This window comes from Gekko japonicus, unplaced genomic scaffold (assembly GCF_001447785.1).
Source record: "Gekko japonicus isolate JY-2015 unplaced genomic scaffold, Gekko_japonicus_V1.1 scaffold506, whole genome shotgun sequence".
In the NCBI taxonomy this organism is placed as follows: domain Eukaryota; kingdom Metazoa; phylum Chordata; class Lepidosauria; order Squamata; family Gekkonidae; genus Gekko; species Gekko japonicus.
In genome coordinates, this window is record NW_015175372.1 from 900,335 (window position 1) to 926,849 (window position 26,515).

General features: G+C 44.0%; 1 protein-coding gene across 1 annotated transcript in view; it reads right to left on the minus strand.

Annotated features, from left to right (window-relative positions):
* KIF6 (kinesin family member 6) overlaps nt 1-26,515 on the minus strand; it is a 295,241-nt gene that overhangs the window by 250,939 nt on the left and 17,787 nt on the right. The window contains exon 4 of the mRNA XM_015425506.1: nt 10,575-10,722. Within this exon, the coding sequence (XP_015280992.1) occupies nt 10,575-10,722 (148 nt within the window). The remainder of the gene's footprint in view (nt 1-10,574; nt 10,723-26,515) is intronic.

Consider the following 26,515-nt stretch of genomic DNA (forward strand, 5'->3'; position numbering starts at 1 on the left):
GGGTTTCTGTCCCTCTCCCTGCCTTTTACTGACCAAAATCAAGGCTTGAAGGCTGGCAATAGTGTCATGGTTGCCTAGCAACAGACATGGAGTACATCTGTTTCTTAAAGATACAGGCACTCCTTTTACCATTTTTTAAAATTCATCATTTTTTTTTCATAACTTGGGCATTTTTCAGATTTGTAGAAAGATCTGTCCTGTCTGTTCATTGCTCCAGTCTCCAGATTTAAGTATCCACAAATGGGGCCATGTTGCGAATTAGATATACTGACATGGGTCATCTGACCCAAATTCAATGTTTTAGGGAAGATAATTTTTTCCTGCTTCCACACTGCCTTGTGGTACATTTGTGCACCTCCACAGATTTCCCAGGCTTTTAACCAACCTTTCTCAAACCTGTTTTGTGAAATTTTAGGAAAGATCATGGTAAACCTAGATGGCTGCCATGTGAGTGGGAAAATCTGGATTTTCCCGCCCACATGGCAACCATTTTCTCTGACCCTGTCTTCGCAGCAGTCATTTCCTCCCCCCTCCACCTTGAGGTTTATTATTTTTTAAAAAAAATCAGCACTAAAATATTATTAGGTCAATACACTTGTAATAATAGGTGCAGCAGGTTCTCTGAATTCTCGGTTTTCGTTTTTTTAAAAAAATAAGTCTCTATATCCTTTCCTTGCTGAGATATAAAGGAAAACATATATCTTTGCAACCAAAAAATGAATTAGTGATGCAGACAGCCTGCTTCACCTACAGTTACAATGGTATTCTAGTGCCAACTTAATGATATTCTAGTGCCTATTTTTAAGAAATTGCAAACGTCATGGTAGCCCAGGGGAGGGGGGTAGCCTCTGGTGGGAGATCAGGGCAGGGAGACTGAGAAAACATGCCATGTGGAAATCCTGCTACTGCTGTGCTTTATTTGCAGCTGTAGTACCAGCAACAAGGAAACCACAAAATCCTGTCCTTGTGTGCAAGACTCCTAAGATTGGTCAGAGAGAACAATGCAGAGCTCTTAACAATCACTTGAGCCCCTTTAAAGCTTCCACTTTGATATAGGCTTTAATGAGGTATAGGTCATTCAAGGATGATAAACATGTTTCTGTAAATTTACATAAACCAGGTTTCCTAGTAAAAAGAGATTTTATCAACAGAATAAAATGGAATCCTCTTGCTAATGAAATATTCCATCAGTAAAGAATTATCTGTAATCTAGGCTTAAATTCTGGCAGGTACATATCATAAATTAGAGAAACATTTGCCTACTTGAAACAGAATTCTCACATTTTAACCAAACATTAAACAAACCAATAAATCTTAATTCAGTGGCAATTTGACTAGATTAGGCAATGAGGGTAGAAGAAAATACAAAGATTTGAACTTGGAAAAGCATAAAACTTTTCCTTTTGGCTTTGCCTCAAAAGGTAATGAAGTGATAGAAGTGATATTTCAAAATGTAAATAAAATTTCATTTTCTGTTCTGTGGAATATGATGGCAAGATTACCGAAGGCCTTTCATTTCCTGCTGCACAAAAGTATTGAACTGCCAGGCTGTCTTAGAGGCTTGACTTGAGTATGTACCCCCTCTTCAATGTATCTGCTCACAACTAGTAAAATAAAATCTCATTATATTTGGTTTTGCATGACCAGTAAGATTCTTCACTCCCTCCAGTTCTCACCTCATCAGAAGAAAGCATAATATCAAGTTCTCTGACCTTGTGTTCAGTTTTCTACCAAAAACGTTTCTATCAACAATAATTGGATTTTAAAGCTGATAGGACCAGACCAGATACACCCCGAACCATGTTTGAGAGCTCATTACTTGGGCTAGGGTTGCCAGCCTCCAGGTGGGGCCTGGGGATCTCCTGCTTGTACAACTGATCTCCAGCTGACAGAGATCAGTCCCCATGGAGAAAATGGCTGCTTTAAAGGGTGGGCTCAATGGCATTGTACCATGCTAAGGCCCCTGCCCTCCCCAAACCCCGCCCTCTCCTGGATCCACCCCCAAAGACCTGGCAACCCTAACTTGGGCTCAGGACTGCATGCTTCCTTCTGAAGAGCATGTTCATCCCTCCTGCTGTAACTGTAGTTAAGCATTATGACAAGTTTAACTATTAATCTGACTAACCTGGGATGATTACGGCTAACATTAGTGCTGACATAATGGTTTACCATGAATAAAGAGGGAGGTATGGAGAGAGCTGTTCACAATCTCTGAAAAGCACATCTGTGCTAGCCAGTGAAATAAAAAGGCATTCCTGTACCAGAGACAGTGCTTTTCTAGAACCAGGTGCCAAGAACATATCTACACATTAGCTTTTTTGAGTCACTGAAAATGTATGATGCTTTAGATACAGCCTTATACTTCACACATATGTACTTACTTCCTTTTGATAATTTCATAACTGTGGTGAGTTTCACCATTGCTACAGAAGTAAATGGTACAACTATGAAAGTCAGAGATAATCATCAAGAGGAAGAGCACTGAATCTATGGTAATGTGGTAATCTGACTGCTTCCTTGTGCCATCCGACAACTCATTTTTGAAACCTTGCCATGACTCTGCCATGAGTTCAACAATAATAATTCATTTAATATCCACATCGCCCACTTTCAAATTGTAGTATGACAGCTCTGAATTTTGACCATTCCTTTTGGAAGCAAGGCTAATAGTCTGATTATACTGATTTGAACCATTTGTGCAAGCAGCCTTTTAAGATGGAAAACTGATCATATCTATTCACACAAATGCCTTTTACAACTCAAAATCTTTAATATGAAAAAATCCTATCATTTAAAGGCCATTTAGTAGTTGTAATGGGAGAGGGGCATCTGCAATCCGCCAGTGCAAGAGCTTTCATACTGCTCTGCTGTGCTAACTCATGCCATTTCCTGCTCCTCTAACTAATGTAATGTGTTATGGGAGTGCACTGGTGAAAAGACTGAAAGCACCATTTACAGCTTAAAACGCTATAAAAAGGAGGGATAATTTAAAAGACTTATTTAACTGTAAAACTATGGGCGAAACCTTTTAATGGAATGCAGTATGGTAGCAAATAAAAAAAAGAGTGAGAAAGGAAAATGAAATTGACATATTATGGGGCTAACATTTTGATCTTAAATACATTACTATGGAAATTAAGTCTTACTGTTTTCAATGAGACCTTTCCCCATGTAAGCAGATCTAGAAACACAGCCTTACTTAACTAATACTGAACACTGTGTTTCATAATGCAGCCATTTCTATAAGCAGCCTACCAACAAAACATTCACAGGCAGCTCCACCTGCAGAACAGCTGTAAATCTGTGCCTTATGGTATAATTCACTCTTCAAAGTCTTCTATAGGATTGAGTTAAATAGCTCTTCAGGTCCAGGTACCTTCTTAAACATCTTAAAAGCACTGAATTCAAAACAGGTGGGAAAGCGTTTCCAGTGAAGAATAAATTCTGGACAAAAAACTTTTACTGTATTTTTCTGTTCACAGATTTACCTGGTTCATGTGGTCTGCAGGTGTAGTTAACAAGAATTATTGCCTAAAATCGACCCTTTCTTTGTTCATTAGAGTTAGTGAATAGTCTTCTTATATCATACATCAATGTTGAAAAATATATATCTGACAATAAAGAAGGGCACAGAAAGCATAATTTGGATAATTCTGTACTTGAAGACATATCCTCCACTGATCTTTCCATACTGCTTTAATACATATCATCACGATCCAGGACCTCTGTTACCAATGATGAGGTCCAAAGACATGGAAGATGGAGAAAATATGCTGCATGAACTCCCTCAACAGACCACCATGGCGGAAGAAGAAGAACATACAAGAAAATTGAGGTCCTTACTTTGTTCCCTAAGATGGCAGCTATGCCATCCTCCTGAGACTTAGAGGACTCTTGAAACTCAGGATGATCCTCTGCTAGTACCATACTAAGGTCAGGACTAACAGGATACATTGCAGCCCTGCTAGAGTACACACTTTAGAACGGACATAGCTCCTTTAATTGTAAGTGGTTTCTTCCAGGGAGGTGGAGCTTGATACACACATCTTTCTGCATAACTATTTAAACTTTTTGTTGTAACAGCAGTAATCTGAAGCACACTGCTTATTGACAATTTTCCTTCTTGATCTTAAATTGAGTTAGTTGTGCATCTGACTAACTTCCCTGAATGCTGGCCTGGCCAGTATCCCCCACAACCAGTAGTAGAAATAGGAGACATGTTCAAAACAAACTCTGTATCGGCCTCTTCAGAATCTCAGCTTACTTCTAGCATGTGCTCACTGTGAAAGGTCTGAAAATGTAGAAACAGTTTTTGTAGGAGGTTTCCATTTACTTTGACTTCCTATAGCCTGGATCTCTGTCAGAATGATATGACTGAGCTACGGGAACTGCAGCCAAAAGTCATACCTATAGCTGGGCTCTGAGAAGGGGCAGGAGAGGGAGCTGTTGCTGGAGTGGTGAGTGGAAGTATCACAAACACAAGGGAGACAGAGGGAGAAGGACAGGGAGATACAAAGAAATGGCACTGGAAGGAAAAGGAAGGTGTTGGTCATCGGTGACTCCCTGCTGAGGGGTTTGGAATGTCATGTGTCCAGGCCTGACCCCCCTGGCCTGTGAGGTGTGTTGCTTGCCAGGAGTGAAAATTAAAGGTATTACAGAGAGGATCCCTAAACTCATAATTCCTACAGAGCATTACCCATTTGTGATGGTCCATGTGAGAACTAACAACACAAAAGCATTAAGGCTGACTATGAAGCTCTTGGGAGGAAGCTGAAGGGAATAGGAGCACAGGTGGTGTTCTCATCGATCCTTCCTGTCATAGGAAGGGGAATACGACAGGAACAGACGATAATGGAGGTGAACTACTGGCTACGTTGGTGGTGCCAGCAGGAGCGATTTGGATTCTGGGACCACAGGCTAGGTTTTCTGGACATCAAACTACTACCATGCAATGGACTTCACCTGTCAAGGTCAGGGAAAAATGTGTTTGGCAGAAACCTGGGAAGATTCATCAAGAGAGCTTTAAACTGACACCACAAAGGGAAGGAGATGACCAACATAGGAATTTAAATGAAGGAGGGCAAACAACAGAGGCCCACCTGGGAGGACCGGGTCTAATGCAGCCAAAGGTGTGGGGCTTCAGGTATCTATGTACCAATGCTCAAAGCTTGAGTAATAAGAAGGAAGAGCTTGAGCTTCTAATGCAGACAGAGGGATATGATTTAGTAGGCATTACAGAGACTTGGTGGGATAATTCACATGACTGGAGTGTAGTAGTGGATGGATACAAGTTGTTCAAGAAAAACTGAAAGGGTTGAAGAGGAGGTGGAGTGGTGCCAGGGGTCTGTTGGAGCCGCAGCGCACAGGAGCTGTGCTCCGGGAGTGAGGAGCCCAGGGGGCGGGCACATGACCAAGCCCCGCCCCCTCCTTGGCTTCCCCAGGCCGCACGGACGGCCTGCCCACCTCATCTTCGGCTTCCCCCGGCTGCACAGAGGCGAATGGAGAGCAAGAAAAAGCGGTACCACGGCCCGGAGAAGCTGCAGCCCAAGCTGTCTCTTCTGCCCAGCTGTCTGCTCGAAGCACCCGGCACCTCCCAAGCTGCCGCACGCACCATCTACCTTGCTGGCTCTGCTGCCTGCCTGGCTAGCCAGGGACTACTACCGCCACTACAACTGCCACCTCCCCACCCCCCCTCCTCCTCCAGCAGCCCCGCTCAACGCGTTTTCCCAGGCAAGGCGGTCGCTGTTGCCCTTTTCATGCAGGGAGCAGCAGCAGCCCCAGCTGAGGAGATGCCCCTCTGCTCCACCTCCACTGCCTCCTCATTCCAGCGCCTCCTCTGAGCGCACACTAGGAGCAGCAGCAAGGACCCATCTGAGCACTTTGGGCAGCTCTGACTGAGGGTGAAAGGCTCTGCTCTCTCCCAGCCCACCCAGACATGCAATTCCACCCAGCCCAGACCCTTGGTCCTGGGAGAAAGTATCAGTGCTGATTATTATCATCTACCGCCACCATATACTGCCCGGTGGGGTGGGGCGGATGGGAACAATGGCAGGTCTCCATCGCAACTATTTATCTGTCTTCCCAGCCTGCTCTTCCTCCTTCCCTCCAAAGCTCAAAACTTTCACATTCCTCTGCAAGAGCCGGCAAACGCAGTCTAGTCCACGGCATGCCTTACAGAAGCATTCATTTATCTGTCCCTCCAGAGCTGCCTCCAGCCCCGCTTCCTGCTGCTGCGCCTGTGGGGCCCCAGGAGTCTCCATAACCCCTAGGCGGAGGAGGCACACAGTCCTTAACGCCCAGCTTTCGGGCGCGGGGGGGGGAGGCTAAGGCTGGATGGAAGTTACTCCTCACTCTGCACGGTTACCTTAGCAACCAGCCAGCCAACCAGCCCAACCCCCCGCGTGCACACGTGCTTGCGCAGTGGCCAATGGGGAGGGAGCGGCGTGTGCGCTCCAGTGACTGAAGAGCCACTTTCAAGTCGGGACAGGACTGAAACTTCGAATTTGCCAAATCAGCCCGAGTGGGCTAACAACTGTACTTGGTTGCTGAGCAGAGCTCTCTTGGGAAGAAATGAGCTGCGCTCGATCCTACTTGTCCTGGCCGGTTTACTATAAAAGGTACGAGACTCCTGGGTTCAAAGGCACATGAGGAAGTTTTGTTATCACCCTGGGTCCCGATTGGCCCCTTTCATGTCAGGAGAGTGTAAAGGGAGGTTGCCCCCGGGTCCCAGTTTGTCCTCCAACCTGCGATCTCATCATCTCAGGCTTCCACAGTGTGCAGCTCACCCTTATCATCCCCACTCCACTGCAAAAAAACAACAACCCGCCTATGTGCTTGCTCGCAGTGGGGGTTTTGGTATTGTGAAAAAGGAGACTAGGGAGCTCTATTTCTTCACACACACCCGCCCCCTCACCATCTGATTTTGTTAGGGGTTTGGCATTGTTTTGGGTTTTTTTAAAGGGGGAATGGAAAGGGAGACCGGGGCTCTGATTCTTCGGCTGAGGAGCCAGGCGTGCCTACCTGCCTGGGTTGCTTACAGATGGAATGGGAGACTAGGGGCTCCCGATTTGGGATGTACTAAAAGGAAGGACAGGATTGTCCATTGGAAACAATGGGAGACACTTGAAGGCCCATTGGAAATAATGGGAACCAGGAATGCCACTTGACTTGCATGGGCTCCATTGAAATACATTACAGTACAAGTAGAGTTGCAAAGAAAATGCGGAATGGATTTTCCATTAGGGTCTCTGGGCCCAAATAGACTACTCTGGGACTGGAATGACAGGCCCCAGCTTAGAATGACAGCCCCTAGGAGTAACAGAAGAGTTCTGGGACTGGAATGAGAGGCCCCAGAGTGGAATGACAGCCCCTAGGGGTATAGAACACTCCTCCTACCTCAAGAGGTTCTCATTCCACTCTGTGGTCTCTCGTTCCAGTCCCAGAATACTCCTGCTACCCTCAGGCATTGTCATTTCACTCTGGGGCTTGTCATTCCAGTTCCAGAACAGTTCTGCTACTTCCAAGGGCTGTCATTCCATTTTGTGGCCTCTCATTCCAGTCCCAGAATGCTCCTGCTCCCCCCAAGGACTGTCATTCCACTCTGAGGCCTGTCATTCCAGTCACAGAACACATCTGCTACCACCAAGGACTGTCATTCCACTGTGGGACATGTTATTTAAGTCCCTGAACACTCCTGCTACCCCCAAGGGCTGTCATTTCACTCTGGGGCCTGTCATTCCAGTCCCAGAACACTCCTACTACATCCAGGGGCTGTCATTCCATTCTGGGGCCTGTCATTCCAGTCCCAGAACACTCCTACTACATCCAGGGGCTGTCATTCCATTCTGGGGCCCGTCATTGCAGTCCCAGAAGACTCCCACTACTTCCAGCGGCTGTCATTCTACTTTGTGGTCTCTCATTCCAGTCCCAGAACACTCCTACTACCCCCAGGGACTGTCATTCCACTCTGTGGGTTCTCATTCCAGTCCCAGCCCACTCATGCTATCCTCTGGAGCTGTCATTCCACTCTGGGGTCTGTCATTCCAGTCCCAGAATGTTTCTGCTACCCCCTGGGGCTGTCATTCCACTCTGGGGCCTCTCATTCCAGTTCCAGAACTCTTCTGTTACTCCTAGGGCCTGTCATTCTAAGCTGGGGCCTGTCATTCCAGTCCCAGAGTAGTCTATTTGGGCCCAGAGACCCTACTTGTACTGTAATGTATTTCAATGGAGCCCATGCAAATCAATTGGCAGGGAGGTGGTGAGCTCCCCCTCACTGGTAGTCTTTAAACAGTGTCTGGACAAACACTTGTCAGGGATATTGTAGGCTGATCCTGCATTGAGTAGGGGATTGGACTAGATGGCCTGTATGTCCCCTTCCAACTCTGTGATTCTGTGACTCTATAATTATGCCAAATCTTTCACCTATTATTTCTTCTCTCATGCTATGTCTTACAGGGTACCCTCATAAAACAACGGTCTTCTGCAAACCAGGGATCCACCATAGTCTTGCTTTGCAAGATTGTTTCCCCCTTCTCTTTGTTTTTATCAGTCCTCTTCTTCAGCCTATCTTTACCTAACTTCTACCTATCTCATTTATTTGGCTTCCATTTTGCTAGATGTTTTGCTCTTTCTGTCAAAGGCTTTGATCTTGGTATGCATTTGAGGAACTCTTCAGTTTATTATGAGTCTAGCTTCTATAGTTTTGACCTCTGGATTTGTCCACTGGCCTGGTTTCTGGCTGGAGCAGCACTATATATTCTTTTTGCATATGCACATCCAAATTCAGAATACGGCACCCTCTGACCCAACTGCACCAATCAACCCACACTGCTCCTCCCACAACTGTTAATAAAATATGCTACATTTCTAAAAGCCCAAACACTATAATCAGAATTATACTATAAACATAATTTAATCTGAACACAGTAGATTTTGTGTTTCGATATATACATTTCAGATTAAACTCAATATTTTTGTATTTTTATATGTGCGCGTGTGTGTGTGCGTGTGCGTGCTTGTGTGTGTACTTGGAAGTCAGTGACCTCTGGCGACTTACTGTGTGTGCACCTGGAAGTCATGGTGACCTCTGGGGACTGACCCTGTATAGAAATATTATTTCTAAATTCTCATGCCTTCTTCCTGTGATGACATTCTGACATACTGGGTGTCTTTTCCTGTTGCAGGCCAGATGGCCTAGTGTGATTTCTGTCACTTGACCAGATGGCTGAGCCACCAAATAGCCATGCCATATAATCATGCCAGATACCACATTCCTTAATACCTCCCTGCTGAGGACCAGACTTTAAGGCTCCTCTCTATGGCCTACATGAGCCATGTCACGTACACAATGGAGAAAGCTAGAAGTTGGACCACCTGACTGCAGGAGGGGCCTCTAACTTCTTAGCCAATCCCCACACACCTGATGTGGCAGCTATGGCAACCAGAAATTGGGCACAACCCCCTGCCGCTCGTGATTGGCTGATGGCCACAGCTGATGATGACTGGTATGGGGGTATAACTTATGGAAGAGCTCTCTTGCTCCTGGGAACCTGTCTTTCGAAACAAAGAGCTTCTTGGTGAACTGATTGCAGTTGCCAACCTTCTGTTATTGTGGATCTGTATCTCTGAACAGTCCTGGACTATATACTTGCACAAGATGGGATTTCTCTTCAAAATCCCTTGGTGCCAACTTGTACTGTTACACTGAACAATTTTGGACTACCTGATGCTATGGTAACTATGATTATTATTAATGTGTAGTAAGGGAAAATAGCCATAGGTTGTTATTGTTTCTGTATCCTCTATTAGTCTCTTGTATGCTTTGCACTGAATAAAGATCATTCATATTTGTAATTGTCTCTGATGCTGTAACTGAACTCCAGGGCTAAATCTCATGTCTAATCGCTGACCACACAGAGCTACCGTTGTGAGAGTAACTGTGTGCACCTCTGAGTTAGAGTTGCTTATGTGTTAAGTCCCAGATGTCAGCTAAGAGATTGAATCTCTGCTCTTAGACTGGGGGGGGACCCCTTGGAAGAGATTTTGGTGGCAAACTGTTGTGAAGTCCAGAGAGAGTACAGACTGTCTCGTGGATTTTGTTTAATGTGCTGAAATACAGGATTCCCTCTCACCCCTGGACTGGGCTGAGTGGGTTTAATCCATGACAGACCCCTACTGGGCACCTGGAGGATATTTTCAGAGAGGTGGCTGAATAAAGCCTGCCCCTGCCTTTGGTATTTCAAGGAGGTCTCACATCCAAGTACTTGCCAGAGTCAACTCTGCTTAACTTCCAAGATCTGATGAGATCGGGCTTGCCTGGGCTATCCAGGTCAGGAAAACTCAATATTTTTAAACAATCTAATTAATGCATCTAGCTATTTACACAAACTGAGGCTGGGATGAAATTCACATACAGCAAGATTATGGTGATTATACAGCAAGATTATGCAGAAAGATCAAGGTGAAGGAATGCATAGGTTATACTTCAGGTATCATAGTTGGATTATTTCACATATATCATCACATTTGGTCACTGAATTGTATTAAAGATAAAGAGCAAAGAAGATGTCCTCTACCTTTTGCAGCTGCTCAAAAATATAAGACAGGGTCCTCGGAATGATGCCTCGATCACTGTAACGTTCTGCTCCCCCAGTAATGGTAAATGTCTTGCCACTTCCAGTCTGTCCATAGGCAAATATAGTGCCATTGTAGCCAGCTAAAGCACTAAAATGGAAGAATATATTCATTATATAATGGAGGAAAATTCATTATCCATTATCCATGGATAACTAATATAAATTCACAAACATTCACTTTGTAATTATGCAGCCATAGAAACCTTTGCTGACATGAATGAGCACTGCTTACATGTTTTAGATAAAAAGGTTTCTTAAACCAGACAACACACAACATTGTGACACACACTGCAATTAAGCATTAGACACGCTTGTGAACTTTAATATGCATGCCTAAGAGCTTTTTTTCCCAATTATAACAATGACGTTTGCCCACCCCACCCCCACCTCCTCGGATGATCACAAGGGTGGGAGGAGCCAATTGATGCCGGGGCGGGAACACCAGGCAATGGGAGGCTGGCTTGCCAGCCAGGTGTGGTGGCAGCTGCCTCCATAGTCAGTCCAACCCTGCAATCACCTCCGCTCAGATACCTGTGGGCATTTTTACTAGTTTTTCTGTGCAGAAGTTTTCCACGGGACATGCTACCTCTAGGATCATAGAATCATAGAATGTTAGTGTTGGAAGGGACCTTGCAGGTCATCTAGTCCAACCCCCTGCACTCTGCAGGAGCATGGCCGAAAGACAGCCCTAGACCAACTAGCATTGTTTTAGACCATCTAGTGTTGTTCTCAAAGTCTTTCCACAAGCCAGCATCTTCCTCTCATTCTAAAAAGAGTAATAAAAGCAAGAGCTATGTACATAACACAGCTGTAATCTGCAAAAATGTATCTCAGATAACTTTTCACCATAAAGCTATCAGCAACTTAGAAGCATATCAATTGAAACACTGATAATCAAGAAAGAATTATTCTCCAGATAAGATTATACTTCAAAAAGCAATTCTATTGGATTTGCTCAGCTCAAAGACCCAAAACATGGTTATGTAAAAGAAAAAAATTAAAAGCATTTATGTGCACTCTGTTTATGAGTAAAGTTATAAATAAGCCAAGCTAAGAAAAGCAAAACCTTCCTCTTTTTCTTTTAGAGGAAGGGGCCATGTGTAGGTCAGCTACTAGTCTGGTGCCATGAGAGAGGCAAAGGGCCTCCAACTCATTTATCTGGAAGCCTAAGCAGTTGCCAGATGGCTCAGTATAATCTGCAATAGCAAAATGTCAAAGAAATGCACACAACAAGATGCCAAAGAAAGCCAGCATCTGCTCCCTAGAAAAATAGCACAGTTTTCTGAAGCATTCATTTTCTGCCTGGCTATTAGGCAGACATTCCACCTTTGTTTGCAAGATATCATTTTTATCCACTGTATCCAAAAGCATTATTAGAGTAAAATAGTTGTGTCAACTTTTAGGATTAGTTTAACATCCCTTTCTGGACACTGTGGTGTTGCAATTAAACCAAGGAGGGTTTTGTTGTTGTTGTTTTGCTTTGGCATTCATTCAGTTTTCATTTTCTTTGTGTACAAATCGCCACTTCCTCAGTGTTGTAGAAGAAGAAAGGCAACTTTCCCCACCCTTAAAGGTGGGGCCTAAAATATTCTTACCGAACTGACAGCTATAAGAAATTTTACAAAAGCACACCCTTGTGGTATTGAATAATAACGTCCACAAATCTCCTTATCTTTTCAAAGCCTTAGCTTTCAACTTCAGAATCTGCCTATCTCAGTAGTTTGCTCTGGAGGCATCTTTCCTGAATTAAGACAAAAATGTATGAGCCGGAGGCTAAAAAACTGTTAGCTACCTTGCACTTAGAGGAAACACTGGACAAAAACCAGGTGCCCTCAGGAGGTCCACCAGCAGGGCCAAAACTCCAGGAGCCCTCCCACTCTTGCCCCCCAAGTACCAAGAATGCAGAGCATCACTGCGCCAGACATAATAACATAAGAGAAGCCATGTTGGATCAGGCCAGTGGCCCATCCAGTCCAATACTCTGTGTCACACATCAGCCAAAAATACCAGGTGCCCTCAGGAGGTCCGGCAGTGGGGCCAGAACACCAGAAGCCCTCCCACTGCCCCCCCCAAGCACCAAGAATACAGAGCATCACTTGCCCCACACTGAGGAACATAAGAGAAGCCAATGCTGGATCAGGCCAATGGCCCCTCCAGTCCAACACTCTGTTACACAAGGGCCAAAAATACCAGGGGCCAGGAAGCGCGGGGAGGAGGGTGGCCGGGCCTCCCGGGGCGCCGCGGATCTCCTCCTCAAAGCAAAATAGCCAGTCCTAGCTTGCCCTCACTTCAGTGGTGCTTCAGAAAAGCCCAGGTGGCATCACCTTTGTGCCTCCAGGGAGCACCAGCTGAGAAACAGCTGCCTCCCTTGCAGGAGGATGCTTTTGTGACTGGCCACAACCCCCCATGGCAGCCATTTAGTGACTGGCTGTGCCACCCCACCTTGCCAGCCATTTCATGGAAGTGTCTTTTTCCTGTTCTCAAAATCCTCAAGTGCTCATAGCAAGCAGCATCATTCACTCAAACACTTAATCGGAGCCAGTGAGCTCTCTGTTCAGTCATGCCTTTAGGCAAACCACTGGGGGTAGCCTTGAACAGACTGCTGTGGCAACTAAGTACAAAATACCCCACACACGTTCTTAGTAATCTTCTCAACAACTGATTTATTTACTTCATTTATACCTGGCCTTTTCTCCCAATGGGGAAATAAGGTTGTTTGCCCTCTCTATTTTATCTTCACAACAACCTTGTGAGGTAGCAGTAGAGAAGAGAAAGAGTCCAGTAGCACATTAAAGACTAACAAAATTTGTGGCAGGGTATGAACTTTTGTGTCACTGCTTACCTGGCAGGAACACTAAGAAATCTCTCACAATTATGCAACCATAGCAGGCAGGAGGGAAGGAGGCGAATATCTCCAGCGCCAAAGACTTGTAGAGGGAGAGTCAAACTTTGGGGACTCACCCATGCACCAGAGGGCCAAGGCAGCAGGAAGCAAGAAGCCTGGGCAAGCTGGGCTCCTCCATGCCTGGCAGAAGATGAGGTGCAGAGGCGAGAGGTGGGCAAGCAGAAGAGGCACTCAGCCAGCCGCACAAGCTGCGTGCAAAGAAACTCCCGCCGCCCCAAGCTTCAGGGCTGCCTCGTTAAAGGAGTGCGGAGGCCAGACTCGCAAAGCAAATGAGACAAGCTCAGGGTTATATCAGGCCCCATTATATCCTATGGGCCATTGAAGTCAATGGCGAAAACATAGGGTATATTCTGGGGGCTGGAGGGGAGGGGGTTTGAGGGAGAGGCTCCAAAACCACAGGGTAGCTGCTGTTTCAGGAGCATTGAACCAGGGGGTCCAATTCTATGGGCCCCCAAACAGGTTGCCCCCATCCCCTCCATTGGGCTTTTTTATGTTCTTACAGTAATTGCCAGCCTGCAGACTGCTAACAAGGTTGTTATCTTCAGCAGTCTATCCTTTTCTTCTTTCTTTCCTTGTACCCAGCTCCATAGTTTTGCTTAACCATCCAGATCTTGCAAAGCAGTAGTTAGTGCATTGCAGCAAGATAAAACAACCTTTCCCTCTCTTTTCCTTAAGTTCTCTCCCTCTTTTCCACATTTTTCTCATTCACTTCTCTCCCTCCATCTAATTCTTCCATGACACCCCCTTTTATTTTCAAGTCGGTCTCAGCTCCTTCTCATCCCTATTCTGCTTGTCAACTTAGAATGTACATAATAGTAGTATGGTAGCAAACTTTTGTTAATATTATGAACAGTAGTAAAAGAATGTTTTCTCCCTCCTCCACCCCGTACATGCATGATAAAGGAACATTAATCTGTGTTAGTGGTTATATGCGTGGAACAGCCGTTAGAACTCCCAGTTCAGGCACTAGGTTGTTGTTAACATTATTATCGTATTGGTGGGAGACCTAATAGCCCTTTGTAAAGGCTACTTTGCTACATGGCAAATGACATAATCTTTTTAATGTCAGCAAAATCAATCCCAGTGGTCCCAGTACTTCTCATCCAGCACCACTACATAACCCAGTTTGCCCCTGCTTTTGTACTAGGTAAAGTTACAATGTTAAAACTGAAATTGATTTATTACTGATTTACTTACTAAAGAATTATTGTAATACAAAATTAGACGCATGGCTTATAGAGAGTAATATTGAGAGGCACAGGCTGTGCTAATGGAGTAGATGTGGAGGGCCTTTTTAATAGGCACCACTTGTTTGGAAAGAGGGGGGGAATGCTCCTTCTTTGACGCAATTATGATAGCTTCTATAGATGCAATAGTCCTGCCCTGATCACTGTGCTCATATTATTTAACAGTAGTTTGAATAGGGAATGTTCTTCCCAAAAGGCTGCAACAATACTGGATGAAGCAACAGCAATAGCTATCCTTTTCTGTTGAACTGTAGGCAAAATTAAATGTATGACAAATGCCATACCCAGTCTTTCTCCCCAGTGGGGACCCAAAGCTACATTGTTCTCCTGTCCTCCATTTTATCCTCACAACAACCTGTGAGGTAGATCTTGCTGAGACTGTGTCACCCAGCAAACTTCTGTGGTGGACTGGGGATCTGAGTATTAGAGACATATGACAAGTTGCTTAAAAGCTCTCTTATTACATGTTGCCTAAAGGTAAAGGTAAAGGTTCCCTTGCTCAAAAGCCAGTCGAATCTGACTCTAGGGTTGTGGTGCTCATCTCCGTTTCAAAGCCGAAGAGCCAGCGCTGTCCAAAGACATTTCCGTGGTCATGTGGCTGGCATGACTAAACACCAAGGCGCACGGAACGCTGTTCCCTTCCCACCGAAGTAGTACCTATTTATCTACTTGCAATTTCTTGCTTTCGAACTGCTAGGTTGGCAGGAGCTGGAACTAGAGACAGGAGCTCACCCCGTCTTGCAGCACCTGGGTCTTGAACTGCTGAACTACTGACGTTCCACAGCCTGCAGTTCAGCGTCTTAACCACTTGAGCCACCGCAGCTCCTCATGTTGCCTACCAGGAAGATAATCTGGTTCAGGGTGTTCCAATTCCCTTAATCTTTGGCACTGTGACTTCAATCATCTTTCTGGGGTTGGTGACCCATTTTTAAACATGTAGCATTATTTTCTGACAAGTTATGTCTGCAAGAAATGGAGAACCTTCGCTTCCATTGCAAATAGTATGAGGGGGCATGTCTCAAGATTATGGGCTAGGATATTCCCAGACCTTTCATTTTTGGCCTTGGAACCCCCACAATCATCCTGAAGCTAGTGGCTAATTTTGAGAGTCCTAGCTTTATTATTATAGATGGACAGACAGGCCAATTCTTTTATTACTATAAATTCATGGTAGAAGGCCAAGTGATTTGTTTTGTTGATCAAGGTCAAATGGGGGGCAGGCGGAATCTTTGTCTGGGGGCCCATGGTGGCTCTCAGCAGCCCTGACTGATGGACAGACTAAAAGATTTCTGGAGAGAAATGTTCCTTCAGCAATATATACCTTGTTAGCGCTATAAAGTTTACAAGAAAAAATAACAGCCTCTAAACAAAATGTGATGTGCTCAAGAGGATTAGCTATCCTACATCCTAGTAAGAGTTCCCACAACAATATGGATACTATATTTTTATCACTTAAAACCTCCAACAGATCTTGAGAGTACAGGAGCAGAGCTTGTTCTGTATTGTGCCTAGGTAAATTACCTTAAATATGTTTGAAACAGTAAAATACATTAAGAATCTTACAGAGTCATCCTAATCAGGGTTACACCCTTCTAAGATTTCAGTGAACTTGATTTTAATGGACTTAAGGGTATAACTCTTTGGTCCTTTCCGCACTTGGATCTCATTCCTGGTTTTATCAGAGTTCAACTCACGACACAATACCTTGCATTTATCCCTGATTATAACAGCATCTGTTTATACCAGGCAAGTGTGGGGCGAAACTGGGATGACCTCAATGTAATGTGGAAACAAAAAAATACCCTGAGATAATTACAGGGGTGAACTCAAGTGTAGTGTAGAATATAAAAATCCCACAAGATAATTACAGGGGTGAACTCGCGTGTAGTGTAGAATGTAAGTTCGGGGACAGGGTTGAACCAGGATTTAAGGACAGTGCGAAAAGGACCTTTGTGAGGCAAAGCACCCTGATCCCCCCACCCCCAGATTAACATGAAGTTTAATCGGCCTGCTCCAGTTTGCAGGTGTCGGTATTGGGCTTCCCTGCCTACACCATCCTCATCTCTTTCAAGGCCAGATTCGAGAATGTGGTAATTGGCTAATCATGGGAACCTGCATTCACTTTTGTAACTGGATGAGAGGGGGGAAGCAGGAGTGAATGTCATTATCTTCTGGAGGGTTCCATCAAGTGAGCTCCCTGATTGAGTTTGGGAGACCACCTGACGCCAGATGGCCAAAGACTATAATTAAGCCACAGACAAGAGGGAAGCCATGCTAACCTTATGATTTGACTGGGCAGTGGCTCTGACTATGCCAACTTAGTCTCATTGCGATGGACTCCTCCGTCAGCAATGCTTAAGCCTCTAGCTTGGACTCTGATATTCTAAAAGGTATGTGGTCTAATACTAGGTATTGAAGTATCAGATAGAAAAGTTAGCTTTTCTTATTTTCTTGCCGCAGAATTGTAGAGATTGTGTTGCCTAGTGATGTCTTATTTATTAAAGTATTTAATAAGCCTTCATATATTTTACCATCTGGTTTCTTGTGTGTCGATAACCTTGAGGATCCATAGATCTGAGCACTGCTTGCTTTCCCAAGGGGTAGAGACTCAGAAGGACCCAGGCTTGGGTCCTTGACACTCTTATTCCAAGTGAAGTCATTAATGGTGTAATCCCCATAACGAACCATTTTAAAAAAGGACTTTTCAGTTATTTGAGAATAGCAATGTACACAGACTTCTTTTTAAAAGTAAATTCCTAAACAGATTTACACTCTTCTAGATCTATCGACTGTGCTTAGGATGGCACTGTAAATGGCTGATCCTATTTAAAAGCCTACACTAGCTCTTCTTTAGGGAAAACAATCTGTTAAAGAAGCCGCAATCTCTAGAATATTTTGATAATGTCCCCTATCCATCATAGATGCTCAATGAAATTTGGCAAAGGGCTGGCAAGTTCAAGTCTCAAGTCCTGATGTTTGGGATTAAATGGAGGTTAAACTTTCTTTTTCAGACAGAGTATTTCCTTTTGGAGAAGATCTGTACTTGAATATGTTCTCACTCAGAGATAAAAATTGGTTTAATAAAAATAAACAAAATGTCTCAGCATTACTTTTTTTATGCCTGTGCCAGATATGCAGCATAAAAACAATTTAGCAAGTGGGTTTTTTTCCCATTTCATAGCTACATCCATTTACATACTTCTAGCAGCACTGATTTTTTTTCCAGCACAAAAACATACAGGATACATCCGTTCCTATAGAAATTTATGACAATTGGCCTGAAAAAAGAGGTGTGACATTTCTTGTTTAATTTGAACTGTTTAAAACTATGTAAACTTGTAAAACTAAAGAAATTTTGAGTGAAATGTTATATACCAAGTGTTTCGTAAAATGCCACACATCGTATTGTAATCTATACGTAACTTTAATAGCAGGAAAGTACGTAATTTATGTCAAAATGAATCTTAAGATACTATGTGCTATAATAGCAATTTAATAGAATGTTAACAGATCCTTATACAAGTCCAGATCTGTGCTCCACAGCTGAAAGCCTTTTAAAAAGAGACTTTAATCACTGCAGTTCTGATACATCATTTTTTACCAAATTTGAAAAGGAAGAAAGAAAGTAAAGCCAAAGCATGCTAAATAAAAACCCTATAATCATGTCAAACTGGCATTCAAAAAGGGTGTTATTTTCTTCACCCACCATCCTGCAAATAGATCCAACAGACCTCTATGTTAAGTCACCTACACTAATAGGAATAAAGATGTGATGCATGCAGAGCCTTACCACCACTTACCATGTGGACCAAAGGATATAAAAAGATCAAGAAAGATAATTCCTTCCAGTACATCATTGTTTTTCAGCCACTGGCCATTTCCCAGTAGGCAGTTCTTAGTGGCTCCCAAGTTGGGGAGGTCCATTATTTTGATCTGGGAATCCCAGCTACAATCCATATTCAAGATCATTCACATCCCCGTTTAACATAAATGGTAACGGATGTGAGTTGTTCTCCTAAACAGAGGATAGCACTTGCACCTATCACTGCAGGGACTGGATACTTCCAATTCAACAGTTAAATCATGAAGCAAGCTTATGGGGAAGAGTTGATGGTCCTCCCCTATCCCTAACCTCCATGTTTAAGCAGCCAGCCATTGAATGCTAGAATGCCTTGTACATTCTACTCAGCCTAGTGTGGACTGGCACTCCAGAAAAAAAAAATTAACTTAGGACATGAAGCTGTACTGAGATGGTACTAGTTACAACTTGCACTAGGGTTCTGGGTTTCTTGTTCTTGCTGTGAGGACCACTGCTTGGTGCTGGATCTGAACTGCTCCAGCTACATTTCTTGTGGCCTCATCATCAGCATCTTACCCGCCCATCTGCACAGCTGCCATGTAGGACAAAATGTAGCAATAAAAGCAGTCTGCAATTTAGAGCCCATTCATACCACACAAAATTCTTGAGGGAGGACAATATGAAGACTTTGGATACACATATAGTGCAGGTTCTGTGCATCCCAAGCACTTGGGGGACAGGCTTGGATCAGGACTGTGATACACATGTAGAAGCAGCTTCAATCTTCTTCCCCCCAGTGGTGTTTTCCTGACCTGAAACAGCCCTAGGGAATTCCTATTTGCTCTGTTACAAAAAAATTACATCCATAAACTTAATGGATCCAACTGGTTTCCAAAATGCTCTGTGGGATCCGATGCCCCCTGGCATTTTGTTGGATGAGCTGATGGAGGACTGGCATAGCCAGTTCTCAGAAGCCATTGAACAAATTGCTCCCTGGTGCCCTCTTCACTCTCGCACCAAACCAGCTCCTTTGTATACCTCAGAGCTGCAGAGGATGAAGTGAGAGCTAAGACAGCTAGAGCGAGGGGGGGGTGGCATACTCACAACGAAGCTGCAAGAACATCTTATAGGACATTTAGGAAAGCCTATGAGATGGCAATGAAAGCTGCTAAGAAGGAATTTTATGTGACCTCCATTGAATCCACTGGCTCTCGCCCAACCCAATTATTTAGAACATTAACTTCCCTACCTCAAAGGAAACAAAATGATAAGGAATTGGCTATTGGCTGTGAGGCATTTGCAAGCTATTTTGTGGACAAAGTCTTGTCGCTTCGCCATGACCTGCCAGCCACATTTGAAATGGTATATGAACTGGAAGCCCCTTGTCCATCTTCTGGTCCAGTATTAGACCAATTCAGCTGACTCTCCCAGGAGGAGGTTGACAGGGCTCTGGCAATTGTGAAGACCACCATGTGTCTCCTAGATCCATATCCGTCCTGGCTTGTTAAAGCCTGTGAGACGAAATACGGACTCCCCTGAGGGAAATTATCAATCTCTCCCTATCATCAGGGATGTTCCCAGGGTGTTTGAAAGAGGCAACAGTGAGACCACTTTTGGAAAAACCATCTTTGGACCCTATGGCCCTAGCCAACTGCCTCCCAGTATCGAACCTTCCGTTCTTGGGCAAGGTGGTTGAGAGGGCAGTAGCTGAGCAACTCCAGGGATTCTTGATTGACTCCTCCATCCTGGACCTATTCCAGTCTGGCTTCCACCCTGGCCATGGGACAGAGACTCTCATGGACAACCTATGGAGGCATCTGGATTTAGGCAAGTTGATACTGCTGTTGCTACTTGACCTGACAGCAGCATTCAACACAATCAATTATGATCTTTTGACTCCCCCCACCTCGCTGAAGTGGGGATACATGGGACTGCTTTGCAGTGGCTGTCCTCCTTTCTTCATGGTTGAGGACAGAGTGCGGCATCTGGGGGAGGCTATCTCCGCATTACCCTTTGGTATGTGGCATCCCGCAAGAGGTGAGCCTCTCCCTGATGTTATATAATATCTATATGCACCCCACCCCAATCAATCCAAGGGGTTGGGATGCACTGTCATCAAGACAAGGGCCTGCAAGACAAGGGCATGCAAGATGGAGCTCTTCCGCCAGGCCTTTGAGTAGGAGCTGCTGCCGCCACTATACCATCAGCGCACCGCCACCACAAAGGTGTGGATACCATCAGGGTGCTAGACGGCCCTGGGACGAAGACTGGATGGCAGCATCATTCTGGAACTTACATCATTGTTCTGGGTCTATCTTGCCAGAACCCATCTTGGAATCATGGACATTTGGAGCACCAGCACTTTACTGTATTATTGTATTGTTTTATGTTGCTTTTAACTGTTTTAAGCATGGCCTTGAGCCCTAATTGTTAGCCGCCCTGAGCCTGAGGGGAGGGCGGGATATAAATTGAATAATAAATAAATCAGTATGATGATGACACCCGGCTGTATCTGCTGATTGACAGATGGCCTGACTCCGCCTAAGATAATTTGGCCAGGGCTTTGGAGGCCAGGGCTAGTTGGATGCAACAGAGCCGGCCAAAACTGAATCCAGTGAAGATGGAGGTCCTGTACCTAAGTTGTGGGGGGATAGGATGGGGAATCTGACTCCCAGCCCTTGGTGGGGCACCACTGATGCTGGCCCCAATGATGAGGAGTTATGGGGTGATTCTGGACGCCTCCCTTTCTATGGAGGCACAGGTCACCAATGTTGCCAAATTAGCTTTTTACCATCTCTGGCTGGTCAGGCAACTGTTTCCTTATCTCTCCCCCCATGACCTGCCAACAGTGATCCATGCAATGGTCACTTCCAGGTTAGACTACAGCAACTCATTCTATGCGGGTCCACCCTTGAGTCTGACCCAGAAGCTCCTGCAGCGCACCTGCTGACTGGGACATCTGTGTGGACGCACATTCAGCCAGTGCTGTGCCAACTGCATTGGTTGCAGGTTGAGTACTGAATCAGATTCATGGTGATCATACTAACCTTTAAGGCCCTATGTGGCCAGGGACCAACATACCTGTGGGAGCAACTTTCCCCATATGTTCCCTAAAGAACCTTGTGCTCTTCTAAGCAGCACCATTTGGTAGTCCCCGGCACGAAGGACATCCACCTTGCCTCAACCAGGGCCAGGGCCTTTTCAGCTCTGGCCCCTGCCTGGTGGAACATGCTCCCGGTTGAGATCAAGGCTCGGTGGGATTTATCACAATTCCACAGGGCCTGCAAAATGGAGCTGTTCCACCAGGCTTTTGGCTGAGGCGGTGGATGTCCACAGAACATCAGCCTTCCCTGCTCAATGAGTTCAGTCTGTCTCAATTGACTTAGGGCACTGCCTACACCAACCTGGTGCCAGTATCAGCTGATTCTGGTCAGGCTGAGAGAAATATGCCCCCCCCCCGACATTGTTGCAGCATGCACCATAGCTAGAAACTGTTAAGCTGCCATCAGGTATTAATTTAAGTAAGTTAAGTATTTATTGGGATGAAATGGCTTGATGTTTTTATGAATTACCATTTATTGTTTTATCATGTGTTGTGAGCCGCCCTGAGCCCACTTACAGGATAGGGTGGGATACAAACTGAATAAAATAAATGAACACTAAAGTTTTATTTATTACCATTTATTTATTACCTTTTAATACAGTGTTTTGGCCTTTTAATCTTTCTTTAGAAGATGTACTTTTAGGTGCAACTATTTGATTATGTCATCAATAATTAGTAATTTATCGAGAGATGATGATCACGTTTTTAAGTTAGAAAAGATCTAGCTTAAGAGTGCTATTTTTCTGTATAAATACAGTGATGTGATAAGCAAATCAGATTTCTCTGGATGGAACTCTCAGAAGAGATTAGGGGAGATTTCTGTGTGTGTCATGGACTTGGGTTTATAGAAAAATTCCTAAAAGCAGTTTAGGACAATAATCCAAAACCTGGTTTGCTTTAAATTTTACTTCCCATAATATGGTAGAGAAATGGTAGGAGCTTTGATATTTCTGGCACTTGATTTTGCAGTAGTTATAGATTTAATTTCCACATGCTTGTATTTTCTAACATCTTGTCCAATAAAAAGAACTATTTCTAAATGTTTCTGTCTGGTTTACTGGTATTAGTTCAAAGAACAGAACTCACAGTTAATTCATTTGTACTATCAAAAAATTAAAGGTTGGAGACAATTTTCAGTCTGATAGATCCTGGAGATATCTGCAGCTAACTGTTTTAAAACAGTAATTCTTAGAAATTCTCTGTTTGGAAGCCAGAGTAAATTATCTTGTTACACTGGCTGCACAGAAACTGGTCCTCTCAGACTACTTGACCCCATAATAGTTGAAACTTGCCTCTTTATATGAAAGTAGGGATACATATGGTTTCCTGCCCCAGGACTGCAACCAGGTATCCCCTCATGCCCCAAGGGAGCTCAGGGCAGCATACATGATTCCTCCTTCCAATTTTATCATTTTGAGGTATGCTATGCTAAAAAAGAACAAATGGTCCAAGATCCATCACAATACAATCCTACACAGAGTTACTCCAGTCTAATGTCATTGGTTTCAATATGCTTTGTCCTGCACTCTGCCGGCTGGCCCAGTCAGTCTCCTCAGGAGCAGTGCTCTCAGGTCTAGATAGCCAGCCCTGAGAACGTCAACAGGAGCTGGCAGCTAGGAGCAGGAACTGAAGGCAAGGAGCTGCAGCTGAAACACAAGCTTAGCAAGCACCTCATGGACCAGTTCATTCAGCAATGCAGCCTTCCCAAACTTCAGCCTAATAGCCTGAGAAGTAACCTGGCTCAGTTGCCCTACTGGCAGGTGTTGAGCTCCTGTTGCTGCACTCTGCTTTGGCCAGGATCCTGTACAGAGTTACTATTCTCACTGCCTGGCTCTGGGATGGGTTTGCATTGAGCACTTCACCTCCTTTGGGCCACCTCGGCCCATTGTGCCGCCACCATTCCTTCAGAGTGAGAACTTCCCCTGGGGTGCTATGGGTTGCAAGGCTGAGGCCTGCCTCTCATCCTACCCGGTGGAGGCCTGGTAGTTATTTCAGTGAGGTCTCCGGTCCTCCTCAGTCTCTTTTCCTGACGACCTGGAGTCAGAGTCACTGGGCTGGGCAGAGGCTGTCACAGGACAAACTGAAGCAACTCTGCACAGGATTGCACTGTTAGTGAGCCTCATGACAGAGTGGGGATTTGAACTTGGGTCTCTTCTGTCCTAATCCATCAGTCTAATCACTAAACCACGATGCCTCAAGTTTTGATTCTATGGAGCACAGGAATCTTGCATTTATCGTTCACTTATGTTTAATGCTTCAAATTTCAGGCTGCAATTCACTGAAAGGAAGTAGCATCTGAAATGCTGGCTATTTTAACATCAGACTTCAGACTCCAATTCCTCAATATCTTAGAGCTCATGTATGGAAATAAATATTGCTAGGGACCAGCAAGGTCCCAGGGTCAATCTTGGACCCCTGAAAAAAAAATTGGGGGCGGGGACCCACCAACAAGAAATAGGCATGAAGGGATGAGGCAATGTTACCATAAAAAGAACTTGCTGCCAGTCCACTTTTCCAAGGTAAGAGTTTTCATCCTCTCCATTTTCAAGGTATCCATCCCAAGACTTGGATAGCCAAACTGGATAACTGTAATATACCCCTGAGATCCATTAAAATCTTTTTCACCTTGATCTGTGCATTCCAGAGAAGACAGACTTCTCTCACAAACAGTTACTGTGGTTATGCATTCTTCAAAATAAGGTACAATAACACAAAACTTTACAAACCTCAACAGTAAATCTTTTGGTTAGAATATATAAAACAGAGTACGCTACTCCAGATTAGAACGTGCTGTTCCAGATGCTGCATAAACATAAAACTAAATGACAATTCTTGTTCCAAAGAATTTATGGTCTCAAATACCAGAAGCATTAAATGATCTAACACAAGAAAACTGACAATATCTTCCTTTTCAGTGTTCAGGTAGCATAAAAAAGACTTATTTTTGGTACAGCCACTGTGTTGGAAAGCATTCTGTCTGACAGTTAGATTGCCCAGCAACCTACTATACCAGCAAAAAGCACCTACATGTCCAGAATCAACATGCTGCAGCTGCACTCAATCGAGCCACAATACAAGCTCAAGGGGATGGAAAATGTGATATGTTACACCACAGCTGAATGACTGGGACAATGAACAAAGAATAATGGGCAATAGCCGTTCTTTGTGGGAGAAGGCAAAGAACGGTAATACACATTCTTCTACACAACATACATAATGAAAGCAAACAAAAAAAGTCATGTAATATTTGAGTAACCAAACTGTACTTCATTAAATGTAGATACCTAGTTAAAACCTACTGGGTTAGATTCAAGCCTTGGGGTTGGACCTTAAGTTGCCACTTGCCAAAAAAATTCTCACAGAAGTGAATTCATTATTTGCATCCATTGCTCTATATTTTAAAAGCAACATACTTAGGACTAGTTGCAGATATAACACTCCCACAGTGAAAAAGTATGTTTAATCAGAAGCCCTATTAAGTTCAATGAGGTTTACACGCTAGCAAGTGTGCTTAGAATTAAGCTCCAATCTCCTAATCATAGTTAGAAGAATCGCAGGATACCACAGGCTACCCTGACTCCCTTCTGCCCTCACGCATCTGAATTCTAGGGCTGCCAGGTCTGGGTTGGAAAATACCTGGAGACTTTGGAGGTGGATCCAGGAGAGGGTGGGGTTTGGGGAGGGGAGGGAAGGGGCCTCAGCATCATACAATGTCATAGAAACCACCCTTCAAAGCAGCCATTTTCTCCAGGGGAGCTGATCTCTGTCAGCTGGAGATCAGTTGTAAAGGCAGAAGATCTCCAGGCCCCAACTGGAGGCTGGCAACTCTACTGAATTCTGTCTTCCACAGTTTCCTTTAATCGTAGTTTAGTGTGCACATCAGTGCCAAATAATTATCAATATGCCCTCATAAACCAGAGTATGAAACCAGGATACAAAGTGAGTTTGCAAACTCTGGTTACTGCTGATGCAGAAAGACAAAAATAGAAAAAATGATTCAAATCTTCATCCTGCCAGCAAAGAACCAGAAAGTTCTAATTAGCATCAAATATGTCCTCCCCTCTTATTGTTTTGACATTGCTCTAGATTTATTCTGTTGCAATATCAGATTTAGTTTTCATGTGATCATATGACAAGTAGTTTTGGAATGCTGATTAAAAACTTCACCGGCGTTTTCTGTTGTGTTACTTTTCTGGAAACACATCAGTGAAGCTGATTACTCTCCACTTACAGCTTTACTTTTCCCTTCAAGAATATGTCCATTTGAGCTTCCAGAAACAATCATCTGCCAGAATAACATGCCAGCCTTTGGTTTTTAAGGTAACAAAAACATTATTATGAATCATCACACAATTCCAAAATAGTAATAATTAAACTAATTTATAAAGGAATTTTGGCATACTTAATTATAGAGTGAAATATATAACTGCAGCTGGACTACTCAGTGAAGGACACTTTAGAATATTAACACAGTTGTAAATGCACACTTTGGAAATGTGCACAGGAGTTGTTTTTAAACATATACTTACAAAGTGCAATCCTAAACAGTGTTACACCTTTCAAAGTTCTTTAAAATAAACAGGCTTAGAAAGATATAGCATTGCTTAGAACTGCACTATTACTTAAATAATAAACCATATTGCAATATAACTGCAATTACCAGCAAGCAAAAACATCCTGCAGTTTTGCAGACAATAATAGTACAAAAGTGTTACTTAACTATTTGGAAACAAGCATAATAAGTTCAGAACAAAGGGGTAAATTGCAACATAGTTTAGAAAGAACATAAACATAAGAAGAGGTCCCGTTGCTGGCTATGGGACTGGC